The sequence below is a fragment of the Ranitomeya variabilis genome, chromosome 7 (genome assembly GCF_051348905.1).
Source record: "Ranitomeya variabilis isolate aRanVar5 chromosome 7, aRanVar5.hap1, whole genome shotgun sequence".
In the NCBI taxonomy this organism is placed as follows: domain Eukaryota; kingdom Metazoa; phylum Chordata; class Amphibia; order Anura; family Dendrobatidae; genus Ranitomeya; species Ranitomeya variabilis.
The window spans coordinates 165,270,616-165,287,476 of NC_135238.1; the positions used below are offsets into that span (position 1 = coordinate 165,270,616).

The 16,861-nt window shown below is 47.4% G+C and overlaps 1 protein-coding gene across 2 annotated transcripts in view; it reads right to left on the bottom strand.

Moving 5' to 3' along the window:
- ACADL (acyl-CoA dehydrogenase long chain) overlaps positions 1–16,449 on the bottom strand; it is a 37,610-nt gene extending 21,161 nt beyond the window's left edge. The window contains exons 1-3 of one of the 2 annotated variants that reach the window (XM_077272233.1): positions 16,339–16,357; positions 12,189–12,297; positions 6,524–6,694 (exon numbers count right to left, since the gene is read on the bottom strand). In XM_077272233.1, the coding sequence (XP_077128348.1) occupies positions 6,524–6,694; positions 12,189–12,277 (260 nt within the window). In that variant the 5' untranslated portion in view covers positions 12,278–12,297; positions 16,339–16,357. Of the gene's footprint in view, positions 1–6,523; positions 6,695–12,188; positions 12,298–16,338 lie in introns of both variants that reach the window. The other variant, XM_077272232.1, reaches the window with a different exon arrangement.
- Positions 16,450–16,861: the final 412 nt, after the last annotated feature.

Genomic DNA, 16,861 nt, shown 5'->3' on the forward strand with positions numbered 1-16,861 from the left:
CAGCCACCGCACCCAGCACAGCCGCCGCACCCAGCACAGCCGCCGCACCCAGCACAGCCGCCGCACCCAGCACAGCCACGCAGCCGCCCACAGCCACGCACAGCCGCTGCACCCAGCACAGCCACACACAGCCGCCCACAGCCACGCACAGCCGCCTACAGCCACGCACAGCCGCCGCACCCAGCACAGCCGCCGCACCCAGCACAGCCGCCGCACCCAGCACAGCCACGCACAGCCGCCTACAGCCACGCACAGCCGCTGCACCCAGCACAGCCACCGCACCCAGCACAGCCGTCCACAGCCGCCGCACCCAGCACAGCCACCGCACACAGCACAGCCACGCACAGCCGCCGCACCCACCACAGCCACCGCACCCACCACAGCCACGCACAGCCGCGCCACATACAGCCGCCCGCACTCAGCACAGCCGCCCGCACTCAGCACAGCCGCCCGCACTCAGCACAGCCGCCCGCACTCAGCACAGCCGCCCGCACTCAGCACAGCCGCCCGCACTGATGGGGGTGCAGGATGGAGCAGCACGTGATAGGATGGGGGCGCAGGATGGGAGCACATGACAGGATGGGGATGCAGGATGGAGCAGCACATGACACGGTGGAGCAGCACATGACAGGATGGGGGCGCAGGATGGAGCAGCACATGACACGGTGGAGCAGCACATGACAGGATGGGGATGCAGGATGGAGCAGCACATGACAGGGTGGGAGAGCAAGATGGGAGCAGCACATACCAGGATGGAGACCATATACCAATATAAATGCTCGCCACCCGGGCGTAGAATGGGTTCAATAGCTAGTAAATATATATAAAGCTTTGTCTAATAGCAGCTGATAATACTTCATATAGTGAGTAGTTAGTACATTGAAGAATACACAAGCTGCCTAAAAATAACAGCAGACCATTTTTGGATGGTTTCCAAGCAAAGCATTTCTACACAGTTGGTCCCAGAAATGTCAACGTTAGGGGAATCCAAGGGTGTAAATAGCATGGAGTGGTCCCAGGGTGGTCTGGTCTCCCCTTTCTTCGGTGATAAGAACTTATATTATCGAGATGTGGTCTTCACAGTTACAAGAAACTGCAAAATGTATCAGTCAGGACCATGGGATAGTAGTACTAGCAGCTCTGCTCCTGGGTGGTCTGCAGTGTGCCGTTATCAAGCAGCACCTGAAGGGACGCAGTCCTGTGTATAAGCCACTGGTGGGAATTTCCTTGGTATTACAGAGATGTAACATTATGTGAAGATAGATAGGCTTATGGAAATCACAATATCTTTATACTGACGTCACTGGGACAGTGAAACCACAGAACATAAATGATAAGATATAGACTTATTATTCTCTATTAATGCACACATTATCACAGGCCATGTGAGTAGTTTGTGAGATATTGTATATAGGTGTATACCAATATATGCAGACAGAAGAGAGCTCCCACGTCTATTCTGCTGTACAGGGTAAGTCTGTATCCCTTAAAGCAATGGGTGCACTAGATCTCTTGGTGGCTTCAAGACTCAACAACAGATTCTTCAAAATTCAGGCAAAATCCTTTCTTTATGCATGCACTTTTATAAGTTAGTGCATGTCCATCTTACGCCTTTTGAGCATAATCTATAATTAAGAGCAGTAACGCTAAATAACGCTTATAAAACTGTATCCATAAAGGATTTTGTTTCTATGGAGTGTGGGACTTTAGAAGAATCTACTGGTACAACAATATATAGGTATGTATACTTGCATATCTCTATCTGTTTTCATTCATTTTTAGCTAACAAGTTTGAGTCTGCTTCCCTCTAGTGACCATAGAGAAAATTATATATAATTGTACGTTTTTACAATATAGTAAGAAAAGTATTGCTAAATAGTGTTTTCAAAGGTTCACTTGAGGGGAATTGGGAAAACACAATTTTATAAACACTACTCCTTTTCCAGGGGCGTAACAATAGTGATCGCGGAGGTCGCAACCTCGGATAGGCCCACGTGGGTGAGAGACCCACCGACATCCCTTGTCGAATTGTAAGTTTGCCCACTGACAAAGACATGAACAGCCTATAATTTTAAGGGTAGGTTAATTTTAACATTGAGAGATAGAATATCAAAAATGAAATCCAGAAAATCACATTGTATAAATGACAGTGCCTTGCAAAGTATTCAGCTCCCTGGAACTTTTCCCACATATCATGCTTCAAACATAAAGATACCAAATGTAAATTTTTTGGTGAAGAATCAACAACAAGTGGAACACAATTGTGAAGTTGAACGAAATTTATTGGTTATTTTAAATTTTTTGTGAAATTCAAAAACTGAAAAGTGGGGCGTGCAATATTATCCTGCCCCTTTACTTTCAGTGCAGCAAACTCACTCCAGAAGTTCATTGTGGATCTTTGAATGATCCAATGTTGTCCTAAATGCCTAATGATGATAAATATAATCCACCTGTGTGTAATCAAGTCTCCGTATAAATGCACCTGCTCTGTGATAGTCTCAGGGTTCTGTTTGAAGCACAGAGAGCATCATGAAGACCAAGGAACACAACAGGCAGGTCCGTGATACTGTTGTGGAGAAGTTTAAAGCCGGATTTGGATACAAAATTATTTCCAAAACTTTAAACATCCCAAGGAGCACTGTGCAAGCGATAATATTGAAATGGAAGGAGTATCATACCACTGCAAATCTACCAAGACCCGGCCGTCCCTCTAAACTTTCATCTCAAACAAGGAGAAGACTGATCAGAGAGAGATGCAGCCAAGAGGCCCATGATCACTCTGGATGAACTGCAGAGATCTACAACTGAAGTGGGACAGTCTGTCCATAGGACAACAATCAGTCGTACACTGCACAAATCTGGCTTTTATGGAAGAGTGGCAAAAAGAAAGCCATTTCTCAAAGATATCCATAAAAAGTGTCGTTTAAAGTTTGCAACAAGCCACCTGGGAGAGACACCAAACATGTGGAAGAAGGTGCTCTGGTCAGATGAAACCAAAATTAAACTTTTTGACAACAATGCCAAACGATATGTTTGGCGTAAAGGCAACACAGCTCATCACCCTGAGCACACCATCCCCACTGTCAATCATGGTGGTGGCAGCATCATGGTTTGGGCCTGCTTTTCTTCAGCAGGGACAGGGAAGATGGTTAAAATTGATGGGAAGATGGATGGAGCCAAATACAGAACCATTCTTGAAGAAAACCTGTTTGAGTCTGCAAAAGACCTGAGACGGAGATTTGTCTTCCAACAAGACAGTGATCCCAAACATAAAGCAAAATCTACAATGGAATCGTTCACAAATAAACGTATCCAGGTGATAGAATGGCCAAGTCAAAGTCCAGACCTCAATCCAATTGAGAATCTGTGGAAACAGCTGAAAACTGCTGTTCACAAACGATCTCCATGAAACCTCACTGAGCTTGAGCTGTTTGCCAAGGAAGAATGGGCAAGAATTTCAGTCTCTCGATGTACAAAACTAATAGAGACATACCCCAAGCGACTTGCAGCTGTAATCGCAGCAAAAGGTGGCGCAACAAAGTATTACCGTATATACTCGAGTATAAGCCGAGATTTTCAGCCCATTTTTTTAGGCTGAAAGTGCCCCTCTCTGCTTATACTCGAGTCATTGTCCCTGGAGGGGCGGCAGGGGAGGGGGAGCGGCGGCTGTGACATACTCACCTGCTCCCGGCGCGGTCCGTGCATCTCTGATGGTCTCCAGGCGTCGGCAGCTCTTCCAGCTTTGAGTGGTCACATCGTACCGCTCATTATAGTAATGAATATGGATGCGACTCCACTCCCATAGGGGTGGAGCCGCATATTCATTACTGTAATGAGCGGTACCAGTGACCGCTCAAAGCTGAAAGAGCTGCCGCGCCCAGAGAGTCCATCAGAGAAGCTGCCAGGGACCGCGTCGGGAGCAGGTGAGTATAATGGGGAGGGGGAGCACGCAGATATTCACCTGTCCTCGTTTATCACCAGGTGCCGTCTTCTGCGTCATCTGCCTGTGACGCTCAGGTCAGAAGGCGCGATGACGTGGTTAGTGCGCGCCCTCTGCCTGAGCGTCACTGCGGAGGACGAGGAAGACACAGCGGCGCCCGGCGGTGGAACAGGGAAAGGTGACTATAGCAAGTGCCGGGGGCCTAAGCAACGAGAGGCGAGTATGTCATTTTTTTTTTTTTTTAATCGCAGCAACAGCATATGGGGCAAATGTGTCTATGGAGAATCTTATGGGGCCATAATCAGCATTTGTGCAGCATTATACGGGGCAAATGTCTGTATGGAGCATCTTATGGGGCCATAATCAGCATTTGTGCAGCATTATACGGGGCAAATGTCTGTATTGAGCATCTTATGGGGCCATAATCAGCATTTGTGCAGCATTATATGGGGCATATTTTAATATGAAGCATCTTATGGGGCCATCATGAACTGTATGGAGCATTATATGGGGCTTCTGATTCAATATGGATATTCAAAAACATTTAACCTACTGATGTCTCAATTAATTTTACTTTTATTGGTATCTATTTTTATTTTTGACATTTATCGGTAGCTGCTGCATTTTCCACCCTAGGCTTATACTCGAGTCATTAAGTTTTCCCAGTTTTTTGTGGTAAAATTAGGGGTCTCGGCTTATACTCGAGTATATATGGTAAGTTAAAGGGGCCGAATAATATTTCACGCCCCACTTTTCAGTTTTTGAATTTCCACAAAAATTTTAAATAAACAATAAATTTTGTTCAACTTCACAATTGTGTTCCACTTGTTGATTCTTCACCAAAAATTTACATTTGGTATCTTTATGTTTGAAGCATGATATGTGGGAAAAGGTTGAAAAGTTCCAGGGAGCCGAATACTTTCGCAAGGCACTTTATATAAATGCATTTGCATCTTGCATTGAGAAATAAGTATTTGATCCCTCTGGCAAATATTTTGAGCTACTTCTTCCTGCTCAAAACCTCCCAAGGCGAGGACAGTGATGCCAGCGCTGATTGGATTCTGGTGTCACAACAACAAACGAGTAGCCCGGGGAGAGCGAATGCCGACACAGTGGGACCGGTGCTAGCACAGAAGGTGAGTATAGGCTTTATTATGTTATCGGGGTATGACAAGAAGTTGTCCAAGTAGTGGACAAACTCATTAAAGACAACCTCTTTGAAGGGTTGCTCGGGCAGAAAAAAGTTATCACTAGTGATGAGCGAATATACTCGTTACTCGAGATTTCCCAAGCACGCACGGGTGTCCTCCGAGTATTTAGTGCTCGGAATTTTAGTTTTTAGCGCCGCAGCTGAATGATTTACATCTGTTAGCCAGCATAAGTACATGTGGGGGTTGCCTGGTTGCTAAGGAATCCCCACATGTACTTATGCTGGCTAACAGATGTAAATCATTCTGCTGCGGCACTGAAAACGAAAACTCCGAGCACTAAAAAAAACTCGGAGGACCCCCGAGCGTGCTCGAGAAATCTCGAGTAATGAGTATATTCGCTCATCACTAGTTATCACCTATCTGATAGGTAAATATTTGCGGATCAGTGATTTCACAACCGCTCAGACCCACATCAGTAGATCGAGTTTTTATTCACATTACAAAATGGCGCAGCAGGTTGGATACCTGACCGCCGCCCCATTATTTATGGGGTTTGCCGGAAAGAGCCAAACACAACCCTCAGCAGCTCCACAGGGAACAAATGGAGCATAGGTTGAGTACGCGCACTGCCGCTCCATTCTAATGCAGATAAAAGCTTCCCGTTTTGCCTACTGGCACAAGTCACAGTAGATGGACCCGCACCCATCAGCAAATTATCACCTACTCTGTGGATAGATGACAACCTGTTTCCACCTCATTACCTTATTAAGGTTGTAGCTTCACAATGGAGTTAACATAGGGCAAACCCTAACCTCTACCTCTGGCTCTCCACCTGCTTCAAAAATACAACTCCTAGCATGTTCTGATAAACACTGTTGTTAGCACATGTGGGGAGTAGTAGTTCATAGACAAAGAAAATTAGTCTAGACTAGGGTTGAGCGAAACGGATCGGTCATTTTCATAAGTCGCCGACTTTTGGCAAAGTCGGCGTCTCATGAAACCCGACCCGATCCCTGTGTGGGGTCGGCCATGCGGTACGCGATCTTGGCGCCAAAGTTGCGTTTCGTATGACGCGTTTAGCGCCATTTTTTCAGCCAATGAAGGAGCGTGGGCAGAGTGATGACATAGGTCTTAGGGGAGTGAACGCCTATCGCCATTTTATTGCTTGTGCGCAGTAGGGATTTGCAATGTGCAACAGGAAATTTTCGAGAGAGAGAGAGAGAGATTGAGAGATTTTCTCCATTGACGTGCATAGGGTTTCGTGTTCCGGCCGATCCCAGACTTTTTGCAGTAATCGGCCGATTTCGTCCGACTCGACTTTTCAAATAGTCGGGTTTCGCTAAACATGACTCGACCCTAAAACAGTCAAAGTCGCTCAACCCTAGTCTAGACTCTTTTCTCTCCTCCAGTGGAGAACTTACACCCAACTTACTCTGCATGGTAAGGTGCCACCTCTTGCTGGAAGAATCTCCGGACGCTCTCTCTGAAGATGTCGTGGTCAGCAGTGAATATGCGTCTTGTACCAATGTCCATTAAGCTCTTGGCCTGGCTGGGCTCTAAGCGAGATATTTGCTCATGGGAACTGGGCTGAGTTTGCTGGCATCTAGAATAGAATAAAATCATTTTATTTTTTTAGAATGTAAAGCCTACATGAAAATGATTTCCAGAATAAATTGCTGAGATGCGAGCAGCATTATGAAGAATGTTCTAAATTTATCAAAACATTCTCCATCATATTACCAGAAAAGAAATAGATATGCTGAGCGCAGGAGATTGCCAGACAATGCACTGAAGGCAAGTGTTCCAGAGAAACCATGATTGGGAAGGAAAATATGTGATGGTGGCAAGAAACCACCACGGAAAGCAAAACATTAGGATTTCAGGAATAGAAAAAGAGTTCTGCCTTCTCACTGAAACAGCGCCACATCTGTTCATAGGCCGTGTCTGGTACTGCAGTTCACTGTATGGTGCCATCTCTAGAAAAAAAGCAGATCTCTTATTGCAAGCCCTGCACAAACCCCTGAAAAACTCTCAAAGTTTTCCTTATTTACCTAATGTTTTAATAGTATACTGCTATATCTATTTATCATATCCACATGTAAATCAGTAATTTGACTGGAAGAAAATAAAAAGTTAGATCACCACCGTGCTTCGTTCAATACCAGTAATCTGGGTGGAGCTGCAGCTCTATGAAAGCGCCTGTCTGTTTTGGCTCCTCGAGAAAGCCACCTGATCGGTACCAATGCCCAAAATGCATTTATGGACATATATTGTCCCTTTAAGAAGAGATGGCACATCCCACTTCATATTCGGCGGCATCTGAGCTCCGTGGTCTCCACCGGTCCCAATCAGAAATATCGTAGTGATTTGCCATCCACATTTTCTGTTGGGACACCCCATTTATAACCTGGAAGTGGCCATGAGAAAGATCCTGAGATTTCCTGAATTGTTATCAAAGGAAACTGAAATCACCGATATGGAAGCTCCTTACAGTTTGTTGTATAGTGTAAGTGCCTGTAAGGAACATACAGAGTCTGGAGCTGTACCCCAAGGTCATCGCCAGGCAAAGCTTACTGCATACATAGAGTGCTGCAATATGTATTCTCTTTATTCAGGTTTATACAGTGTTGTCCCTTTTTACAGTCCTCATACACTGGAGAAACATTATCAGCATTTCTGGCCACTGATCTGTGTAAAACATGATTCTGTCGCTGGGGACCACTCTTCAAAGATGTCATACTCTGCCATCTCTAGTTTACATTTGACTAAAAATATAATCATAGCTCAACTCCCTGCGCTATACATTGGCATTAGGAGTTCAGCTCTGCAGCACATGTAATTCACCATACAGGTCAGTTACTTGGCTTGATAATGACAGCTTTTTTTGACCACTGGCAACATCTCCAAGGTCGCCAATGAAGAATGAGTGAGGACATACATGTTAGCACCAGGATAGTGTGCCAATCTTGAAGTGGCAGCTGGTCACTTTAGCAGGAAGAAGTCTTTTTATAGATCACCACCTATTGCTTTACATAGACATGTTCTTAAAAATATGGTACTTATTGGGGCAAATTTATTAAGGCTACGTTATTAAGGTCACGCTATGGCTGTACGTTACGTGATTAGAGAAAGGGTCCCTGCACCATCCCTAGAGCTTGGGCCCTAACTATCCCTCCTCCCAAAGGTACCTCTAAAGGTGAGGATGTTTGGGCCACAAGCATTAGTGTTCTCCTGTAATACCCTAAGCCGTCCCCTCCCCCAGGAGGTCTGGACAGATATGTTAGTGAATAAACATGTAAGTCAAATAGGGCTAAAAATAAATAAATAAATAAAAAAGCAACATACATACAAAAAACACTCACCAAAAGGTAGAGCGGAATATAGGGAAGCATAGAAATATACAAACCAAATGGGAATAGGATAATGAAGAAAGCATACACTCAAAAACAGCATGCAACTGCAAATTCCAACTTCAGCACTCCCAACTCCAGCAAATCAGGAAGTAAACTTTCACTGGTCAGGGATGAGCAGGTCTGGCCAAGATTTATAGAGAGAGGAAATGTGCAGGTCAGGAGCAGCTGTGAGATGGAGCTGCATGTCTCTAACCAGCATAGAAAGAGTATTTAACCTCTTCAGCACCAAAGGAAACAAAGTCCATTTAATATGAGTAACAAAACACACAGGCTAAATGGAAGACCTGCGATTCACAATATGTAATATGTCCTCCAAGGTGGACGTGACGCACTCATGACACCAGTCACAACAAAGAGCTCGCTGAAGTACGATGTGCCAAATTCATAAAGAAGTGCATACTAAGTGAATTCAGCATCTTTGCCAGAAATGCAACTCCATTCAGGGACTTGCGTAGAAATTTGGCATAAGAAATGCAGGGAAAATAAAAGCTGACGCATACATTTTGCCCGTATATCTATCGGTCAGTATCAGACATTGGCTTCATGATTTCAGCCATATGATTTCAGAAAAAAACAACATACTTTAAGAGTTTCCAGGGACTGAGTCGTATAGGAGACTATTTGGAAAGTCCGGTACTCGTCCGCTTCTCCTACCTGTTCCCCTTAAGCGACAGGTCTGTCGCCATGTGTGTGTATAGGGAAGGACCTGTCTATCAAGGATAGCAGGCATCAAAAGCCAATGGAGACTCATCTGTCCAACTAGCCCATGTGGCTCAGTCCCCAACGGCTTTTGAAGCATGTATTTTCTGAAATGTCGCAGCATTGCACAGTCAAACCTGCAAGACTGGAATCTTGCGGCCGGTGTCTGATGCATGTTGCTTGTGGGTCGGGCAGCAACGATCAGCTGTTAGTTTCACTTTAATGAATGACAGCCTGGAGTAGCCACTATGCAAAGCGATTACTCCAGAATTCTGGCGTAATCACTTTGATGACTCAGGACCCACAACTATGGCTACCAAGCTTTCAGTAGCTATCAGAGAAGAATTCTGCAGGCAGCCCCATGTTTACACTGAAGTGGAAATTATGTTTTACGTGTCCCCCATTCAAATGGCCAGACAATCTTATAACACAGCGCAGAAGCCTCTGTTCCCAGGCTCCCCACTAAACAGGTCCCAGAATCTGAGTTTGGTAGCTGTATACTGTACCCGGTATCCTGCTGCAGGCATATTTGGAGGGATCACCCTTTTAGCTGAATGCCACTTGGAATACAGCCTAAAACCTCATTCAGAGGTTCATACATATCTTATATGCCTTTATTAAAGAGGACCTGTTACTTGTTCAACATGATTGAGTCAAATACCTTCTATAAATCCCTGGTCCCCCCTGAAGGTGACTTTTTTCATTTTGTACTGCATTGCTCCATTGCAGAGATATTCACACTTATTGCTTTAGTAGCGCAGTATGTGAAATCTCTGCTTGTAGTGCAACTGGTCGTTTCTTCAGTCTGCTCTGGGTGCGTGCGCATTCACCCCTGCCTCCCTCCTTGGCAGTCGTAGCTCAGCAGTCTGGCAGCTTCAGAGTCCTCTCTAGGGGTGTGCATTCTCACTTCACCATCCCAGGCTCTACCAAGGGGGGGGGGGGGGGGGTAAGTGAGAGCATATGGCCAAAGAAGGAAACAATTCACATACTGAGTCCAAGGGCAGCAAATGTGAATATTTCTACAACGGAGTGAGGCAGAACCAAAAAGGGGCCAGAATCAAGGGCGCTCAGTGATTTTTATAAGGTATTTAATTTAACTCAAGTGTTTGAGTGGGTGACAGGTCGTCATTACCAGCTGAGGAACAAGGGTACACCGATTCTCTAACTTTAGGCCTCATTGAGCTTCCATTGGGCATAAAAGTACAGACAGTTTTTCACCAGTCTTTGAAATAGTTTTCTCAGTAGGTCAGTTTTTATCATTAGTGTTTCATTAGTTATTTTCACTGAAGAATAAACAAATAATAGAAAAGTTTCTTGTATCCATTAGTATGTTAATCACGGTCAGCACAGGGATTGCACTCTGACACCATCTGTGAGCTTTCTGTAATTCTCATGGACCCATAGATTTGTTTGGGTAATTTGGTCAAAATCTGACATGTTACGGTGATTTTTTGTGGACTGCTCAGTCTGCAAAAAACCATTGATATGTGCACAGCCTTAAATCACCACTCCAGAGTTGTATTTTATTTTATCGCCAGTAATCTAAATTCCCTGCCCATAGTCTCATACTTATTACCAGCCGCCATCTTCTTCTGTTATTGGTGTCGTTCCGGTTGGTCTTCTGCAGGTTGTGACCTGCTGGATCCCTCCAGTGTTTGCTGAGCGATCCAGAAGTCATAACTCATCGTAAGTCTATGAGACGCAGAACGAGGCCAGACCGAGGGTCTCATAGACTAAGGCTACTTTCACACTAGCGTCGGGCTCAACCCGTCGCGGTGCGTCGGGCCGAGGTTCCCGACGCTAGCGTTGTCTCCGCCGCACAACGGGGGCAGCGGATGCATTTTTCCAGCGCATCCGCTGCCCCATTGTGAGGTGCGGGGAAGTGCGAGGAGGTGGGGGCAGAGTTCCGGCCGCGCATGCGCATTTGGAAAAAGCGGACCGTAGTGAGCAAAAAATGTTACATGTAGTGTTTTTTGGTCCCGACGGTCCACCACAACACGGCGCAACCGTCGCACGACGGTTGCGACGTGTGGCAATCCGTCGCTTAATGTTAGTCTATGTGGAAAAAACGCATCCTGCAAGCACTTTTGCAGGATGCGTTTTTTCGGCAAAACGACGCATTGTGGCGGATTGCAGTTAACGCTAGTGTGAAAGTAGCCTTACACTGAGAGCTTGTGACTGTTACCTCTGACATCTGGTTAGTCAGAAACTGCGGTCACAAGATGATGGTGCGGAACCGGAGTGGCGCCGGGAAGAGCGGCAGGTAAGTGTGGAACCGGGGACAGAGACCTAATGTTAGTGGCACCACTCCAGTAGTGAAATAAAAAAAACACTGGAGTGGTGCTAAACTATAATGGCTACATGTGCTGTACATAAAAAAGCATGGACGTGACACAAGGAAGTCTAAATGAGGCCTTATAGCGAATCTGCTCCGGAGAACTTTGCTCTGTAGAATAATGGAAGTGGCACTAAGTCCAAGGTTATAATCAATCCCGCCTGCTGCGGCGCCTCGCTTTCCACCCGTTTGGCAGGATTAGAAGTGCTCACGCAAAAGAGAGGGTCCCGGGACCACACAGCGCCCTCATACTGCCATGGACCTGAGCCCTGATACTGAACATTATTCTGGGCTGCAAAATACAAGTGCGCTCCTAAGTGTTTACATGGATTCTGTGCCGACGGCCGCCTCAGGGTTAAGGTGTAATTCCCAGTCTGCTCTTATCACTTTCCCAGCACAGAACTGGGACAAAGTTCACAGCCGTCACCTACTGCAGTCTGCACCGAAGGATGTGTCAATCTGTAAACTGAGGTAAATTTTAGATACGTGTAAAGGATTTTTGCATCTGGAGGACGATTCAGCCATTCAGACCACTTACTACTCACCATACATCTGGGACCGCCGACCTTGATATTTGGGGTCAGGTATCAAGTACACAACAAAAGACACACAGAGGAGTACAGCACACACAGCTGACAGCACAGGCTTACCTAATACTGGCACAGACAGGCACTCTGGCTGAGCAGACATTGCTCAGCTGCTGGACGGATCTTCCAAGGATTCTCAGGCCGGCAGCCATTGTACAGACGTGTGTGCAGACTACAGGCAGGAAGTAGAGAGAAGCAGGATGGGTGGCAGCAGTAACAGTGTCATCTAGGCAGCAGTGTGCTCAGAGGGTTCATGGCAGCACATCACTGCCCTCTAGTGGCAACTAATGGAAATTCTACCAGCAACTCCGTTTTTCCATCCAGTTGTCATGGGACACAACCTACAGGACAAGTCCATGGCTCCTTCACACAGCCGTGTTTCCAGTTCGTGTTGTATCCGTTTTTTCACGTATGCAACACGTACCCATTATAACCTATGGTGCTATGCACATGTCTGTTTTTTTCCGTCAGCACGGATGACAAGTGCAAATACAAGTGTAGGCCGGTTTCACACGTCAGTGATTCCGGTATGTGACGTGTCAGTTTTCTCATGTACCGGAGACACTGACACACATAGACACATTAAAATCAATGTGTCTCTGCACATGTCAGCGTGTTTTCACGGACCGTGTGTCCGTTTGAAAAACACGGAGACATGTCAGTGTTCGTGGGAGCGCACGGATCACACGGACCCATTAAAATCAATGGGTCCGTGTAAAACACGTACCACACACGGATGCTGTCCGTGTGCTGTCCGTGTGCCATGCAGGAGACAGCGCTACAGTAAGCGCTGTCCCCCCAGCGTGGTGCTGAAGCCGCCATTCATTTCTTCTCTCCAGCAGCGTTCGCAGGAGAGAAGAAATGAAAAATCATTGTATTTTGGGTTTTTTTGCGGTAGAAATAAAGATCTTTGTTCCCCCCCCCCTCCCACCCTCTGTGCGCCTGACCGCTGGAAAGAAAATACTCACCCGGCTCCCTCGATGCTTCCTCTTCGCGCCGCAGCTTCTCCTATATGAGCGGTCACGTGGTGCCGCCCATTACAGTGATGAATATGCGGCTCCACCCCTATGGGAGGTGGAGCCGCATATTCATCACTGTAATGGACGGCACCATGTGACCACTCATACAGGAGAAGCTGCGGCACGGAGAGGACGCTTCGAGGGAGCCGGGTATTTTATTTCCAGCGGGCGGGCGCACAGGGGGTGGGAGGGGGTTGGAGACAAAAATCTTTATTTCTACCGCAAAAAAAAAAAAATACAATGATTTTTCATTTCTTCTCTCCAGCGAACGCTGCTGGAGAGAAGAAATGAATGGCGGCTTCAGCACCCAAAGCAGGGTACAGCGCTTACTGTAGCGCTGTCTCCTGCACGGTCCGTGTGGTACCCAGTCGGCACACGGCTGCCGCACGTGTGCCACACTGATGTGCCACGTGAGCTCACGGACTGTAGGCCTGTCCCACACGTCCAGATAATTCCGGTACCGGAAAAATCGGTACCGGAGTTATCCGTGTCCGTGAACTCACGTGGCACATCAGTGTGGCACACGTGCAGCAGCCGTGTGCCGCCCGTGTGCCGACTGCTCTGCTCTGGGGTTGTCACGGTGGCTAGGCCCCGGTCCGTGACCCTGCCGAGGGACGCACAGTATCAGATAATGATGATAGGTGGATGTGGTGGTGCGGTGCAGTAAGTAACGAGGACACCAGGTTGCAGTCTCTTTACCTCTTTACTGAAGATCTCTGGGTCCTCAGTCCGGAGTCCGGATAACCAGGCTTCGCAAGTCCAGCCGGTTCAATGGCACCTCCAGAGTTCTCTTCACAGGTGGAAATCGGTGCCTTCCTTCTAGCGCTATGTGTTGTGGTCCTTCTCTGCTGTGCTTACGGAAAGTCCCCACAACTGTTGTGTCTGTTTCTTAAGTTCCCTCACAACTCGATTAGATGATGTTCTGCTAATCCTCCGTCCCTCCCTGATGTTACGGTTAGGACGGCACCCGTATGACGGGTAGGCTCGGAGCTCTTCCGGGACCCTAGAGCCGCCCCTCTCCACAAGTTGCCCCCCAAGACTGCATAGGTGATTTAGATGAGACAGCCCGCCTTTGACTGACTGTCCTGCCGTTGGTTTAGAGTATTGCTTGAAGCTGAATATTGTAATACTCCCTCGGCGTTCCGGCCGCCGGTTAGGCGCCTCAGTAGGATGTTGCCTCGGTCTTACAGCACGACTCCTACTGGTATTCTCCTTCTTGCTTTGATCTCGTTTCTCACTCAGCACAATCTATCTCGCTTCCAATCCCTCCTTGGGCACCGCCGCTATGCTGAGCAGGCACGGCCCCGTTACGTTCGCTCAAGTTGCCAAGTCTCTGTCAGGATCCCACCCCTGACAGGGACCCTACCGAATCTTCCCCTGCAACACCCTCTGCCACAAGGTGTTGCCTGGTTCCCATCCAGTCGGCTTTCTAACTTCCTGCCTGACCCCCAGTTTTACCAGTATGTGAGGAGTGGCCTAATGAATAGAACCCTTAGCTCCCCCTGGAGGCCCGGCTGTGAAATGTATTGGTGTCTGTGATACCTGGTCAGATGAACTCCTTCAGTGCCATCAGACGTACCATAGCTCCCCTTAGCGGCGGAGCCACAGTACTGCAACGACCAGGACTCTGGGGCGCTGCATCAGTGTCTTCGGTACGTGATAAAACTGTCACCACACGTACCGGAGCCACTGACGTGTGAAACCGGTCTTATGGGTCAGTGAAAAACCCAGCACACGGTTGGTATCCATCTGTAGGCCTCTTTCACACGTCCAGATAATTCCGGTACCGGAGAAATCGGTACCGGAGGTATCCGTGTACGTGTGTCCGTGTGCTCACGTGGCACATCAGTGTGGTATACGTGCGGTATCCATGTGCCGCCCGTGTGCCGCCTGAGGACCACACGGACCGTGCAGGAGAGACAGCGCTACACTAAGCGCTGTCCCCCCTGTGTGGTGCTGAAGGCGGCATTCATCTCTTCTCCCCCGCAGGAGAGAAGAGATGAAAGATCAAGTTTTTGTTATTTTTTGTGAAAAATAAAGTTTGCATGTGACCCCCGCCTCCCACCCCCAGTGCGCCGCCCGGCCCCTTGCAGAAGAAATACTCACCCAGCTCCCGCGATGTCTCCACTCTCCTCTCAGCGCCGGCAGCCTGTCCTGAGTGAGCGGTCACGTGAGACCGCTCATTACAGTGAGGAATATGCGCATATTCCTCACTGTAATGAGCGGTCCCACGTGACCGCTCACACAGGACAAGGGGCCAGCGCTGAGAGGAGAGTGGAGACATCGCGGGAGCTGGGTGAGTATTTCTTCTGCAAGGGGCCGGGCTGCGCACTGGGGGTGGGAGGTGGGGGTCACATGCAAACTTTATTTTTCACAAAAAAGAACAAAAACTTGATCTTTCATCTCTTCTCTCCTGCGGGGGAGAAGAGATGAATGCCGCCTTCAGCACCACAGCGGGGGGGACATCGCTTACTGTAGCGCTGTCTCTCCTGCGGGCGGTACGTGCACACGGAGGAGAGTGCACACTGTTCTCCGTGTGCACGTGTGCAGGACGTATTGCTGTACATGCTGCCGGAAAAAAACGGACATGTCTACGTGTTTTGCACACGGACATACGGTCCGTGTGAAAACACGCACATGTGCAGAAACACATAGATTCTAATGTGTCTACGTGTGTCAGTGTCTCCGGTACGTGGGAAAACTGTCACTACACGTACCGGATACACTGACATGTGAAAGAGGCCGTAATCTGTGTGCCATCCGTGTGCTGTCCGTCTTTAACATTGTAAAGTACAGGAAAAGCTTTGTAAGATATTTCTTTAACTATACCAGAAAAACACCGATGGTAAAAACCAGCACACAGAAGGAAAACACTGATGACACTGGTTCAGGTTTTTCTCGTATACGGATGTGTGAATGAGGCCTTAGGGGGATTCGCCTCTTTATGTCCATGATGACACATACATTGGGGGACATGATTTTGTGACACTTGCCAAGGCAAAATTCACACGTCTGTGCTCAGATCACAATGTCGGACGTGACTGGCGGCCTTCTGACTGGCGCTAACTGCCTCATAGGCCTATATAGAGATAGTAATGTCAGGACCGGTTGGGTCAAGTGTCACAATCCAAGCACAGTCTGATTCACGGACTTGTGAATTCGGCCAAATATATAAATATTGCATCGTCTCTTACTCCTGTTAATATAGTTGTTCCTCACAGACTGTACAGCTCCCCTGTCCACAAAATGGCTGCTGGTGGAGGAGCGTGTGACCAGACCTGCCCAACTGTAAAACACCTCATACAGAAAAGCTGTTTACAACTAGAGGCTACGAATGGACAGGTCTGGTCATGTGCTTGTCTACCACCAGCCATTTTGTGGACAGGAGAGCTGTGGCATCTGTGAGGATAGCTGCACCAACAAGAGCAGGAGGAGAACCTGTTAGAGCTGTTAAAATAAAGTGCAAACTCTTTTCAGAGCGTGTTACAATGCGCCTCAAGAATATATATAAAAAAAACTTGCAGCACTTTAGGAATGTGCTTTTTTTTGACCACTTGATTTTTAGGCTAAGTTCACACAGGGCGTTTTTTGGCTACGTTTTTATGCTAATTTTCAGCTGCGTTTTACAGTACCAGCAAAGCCTATAAGATTCCAGTAATCTCATGCACACACAATAGTTTTTTTTGTCATCAGTATTTTGTGCTTTGCATGTTTTTT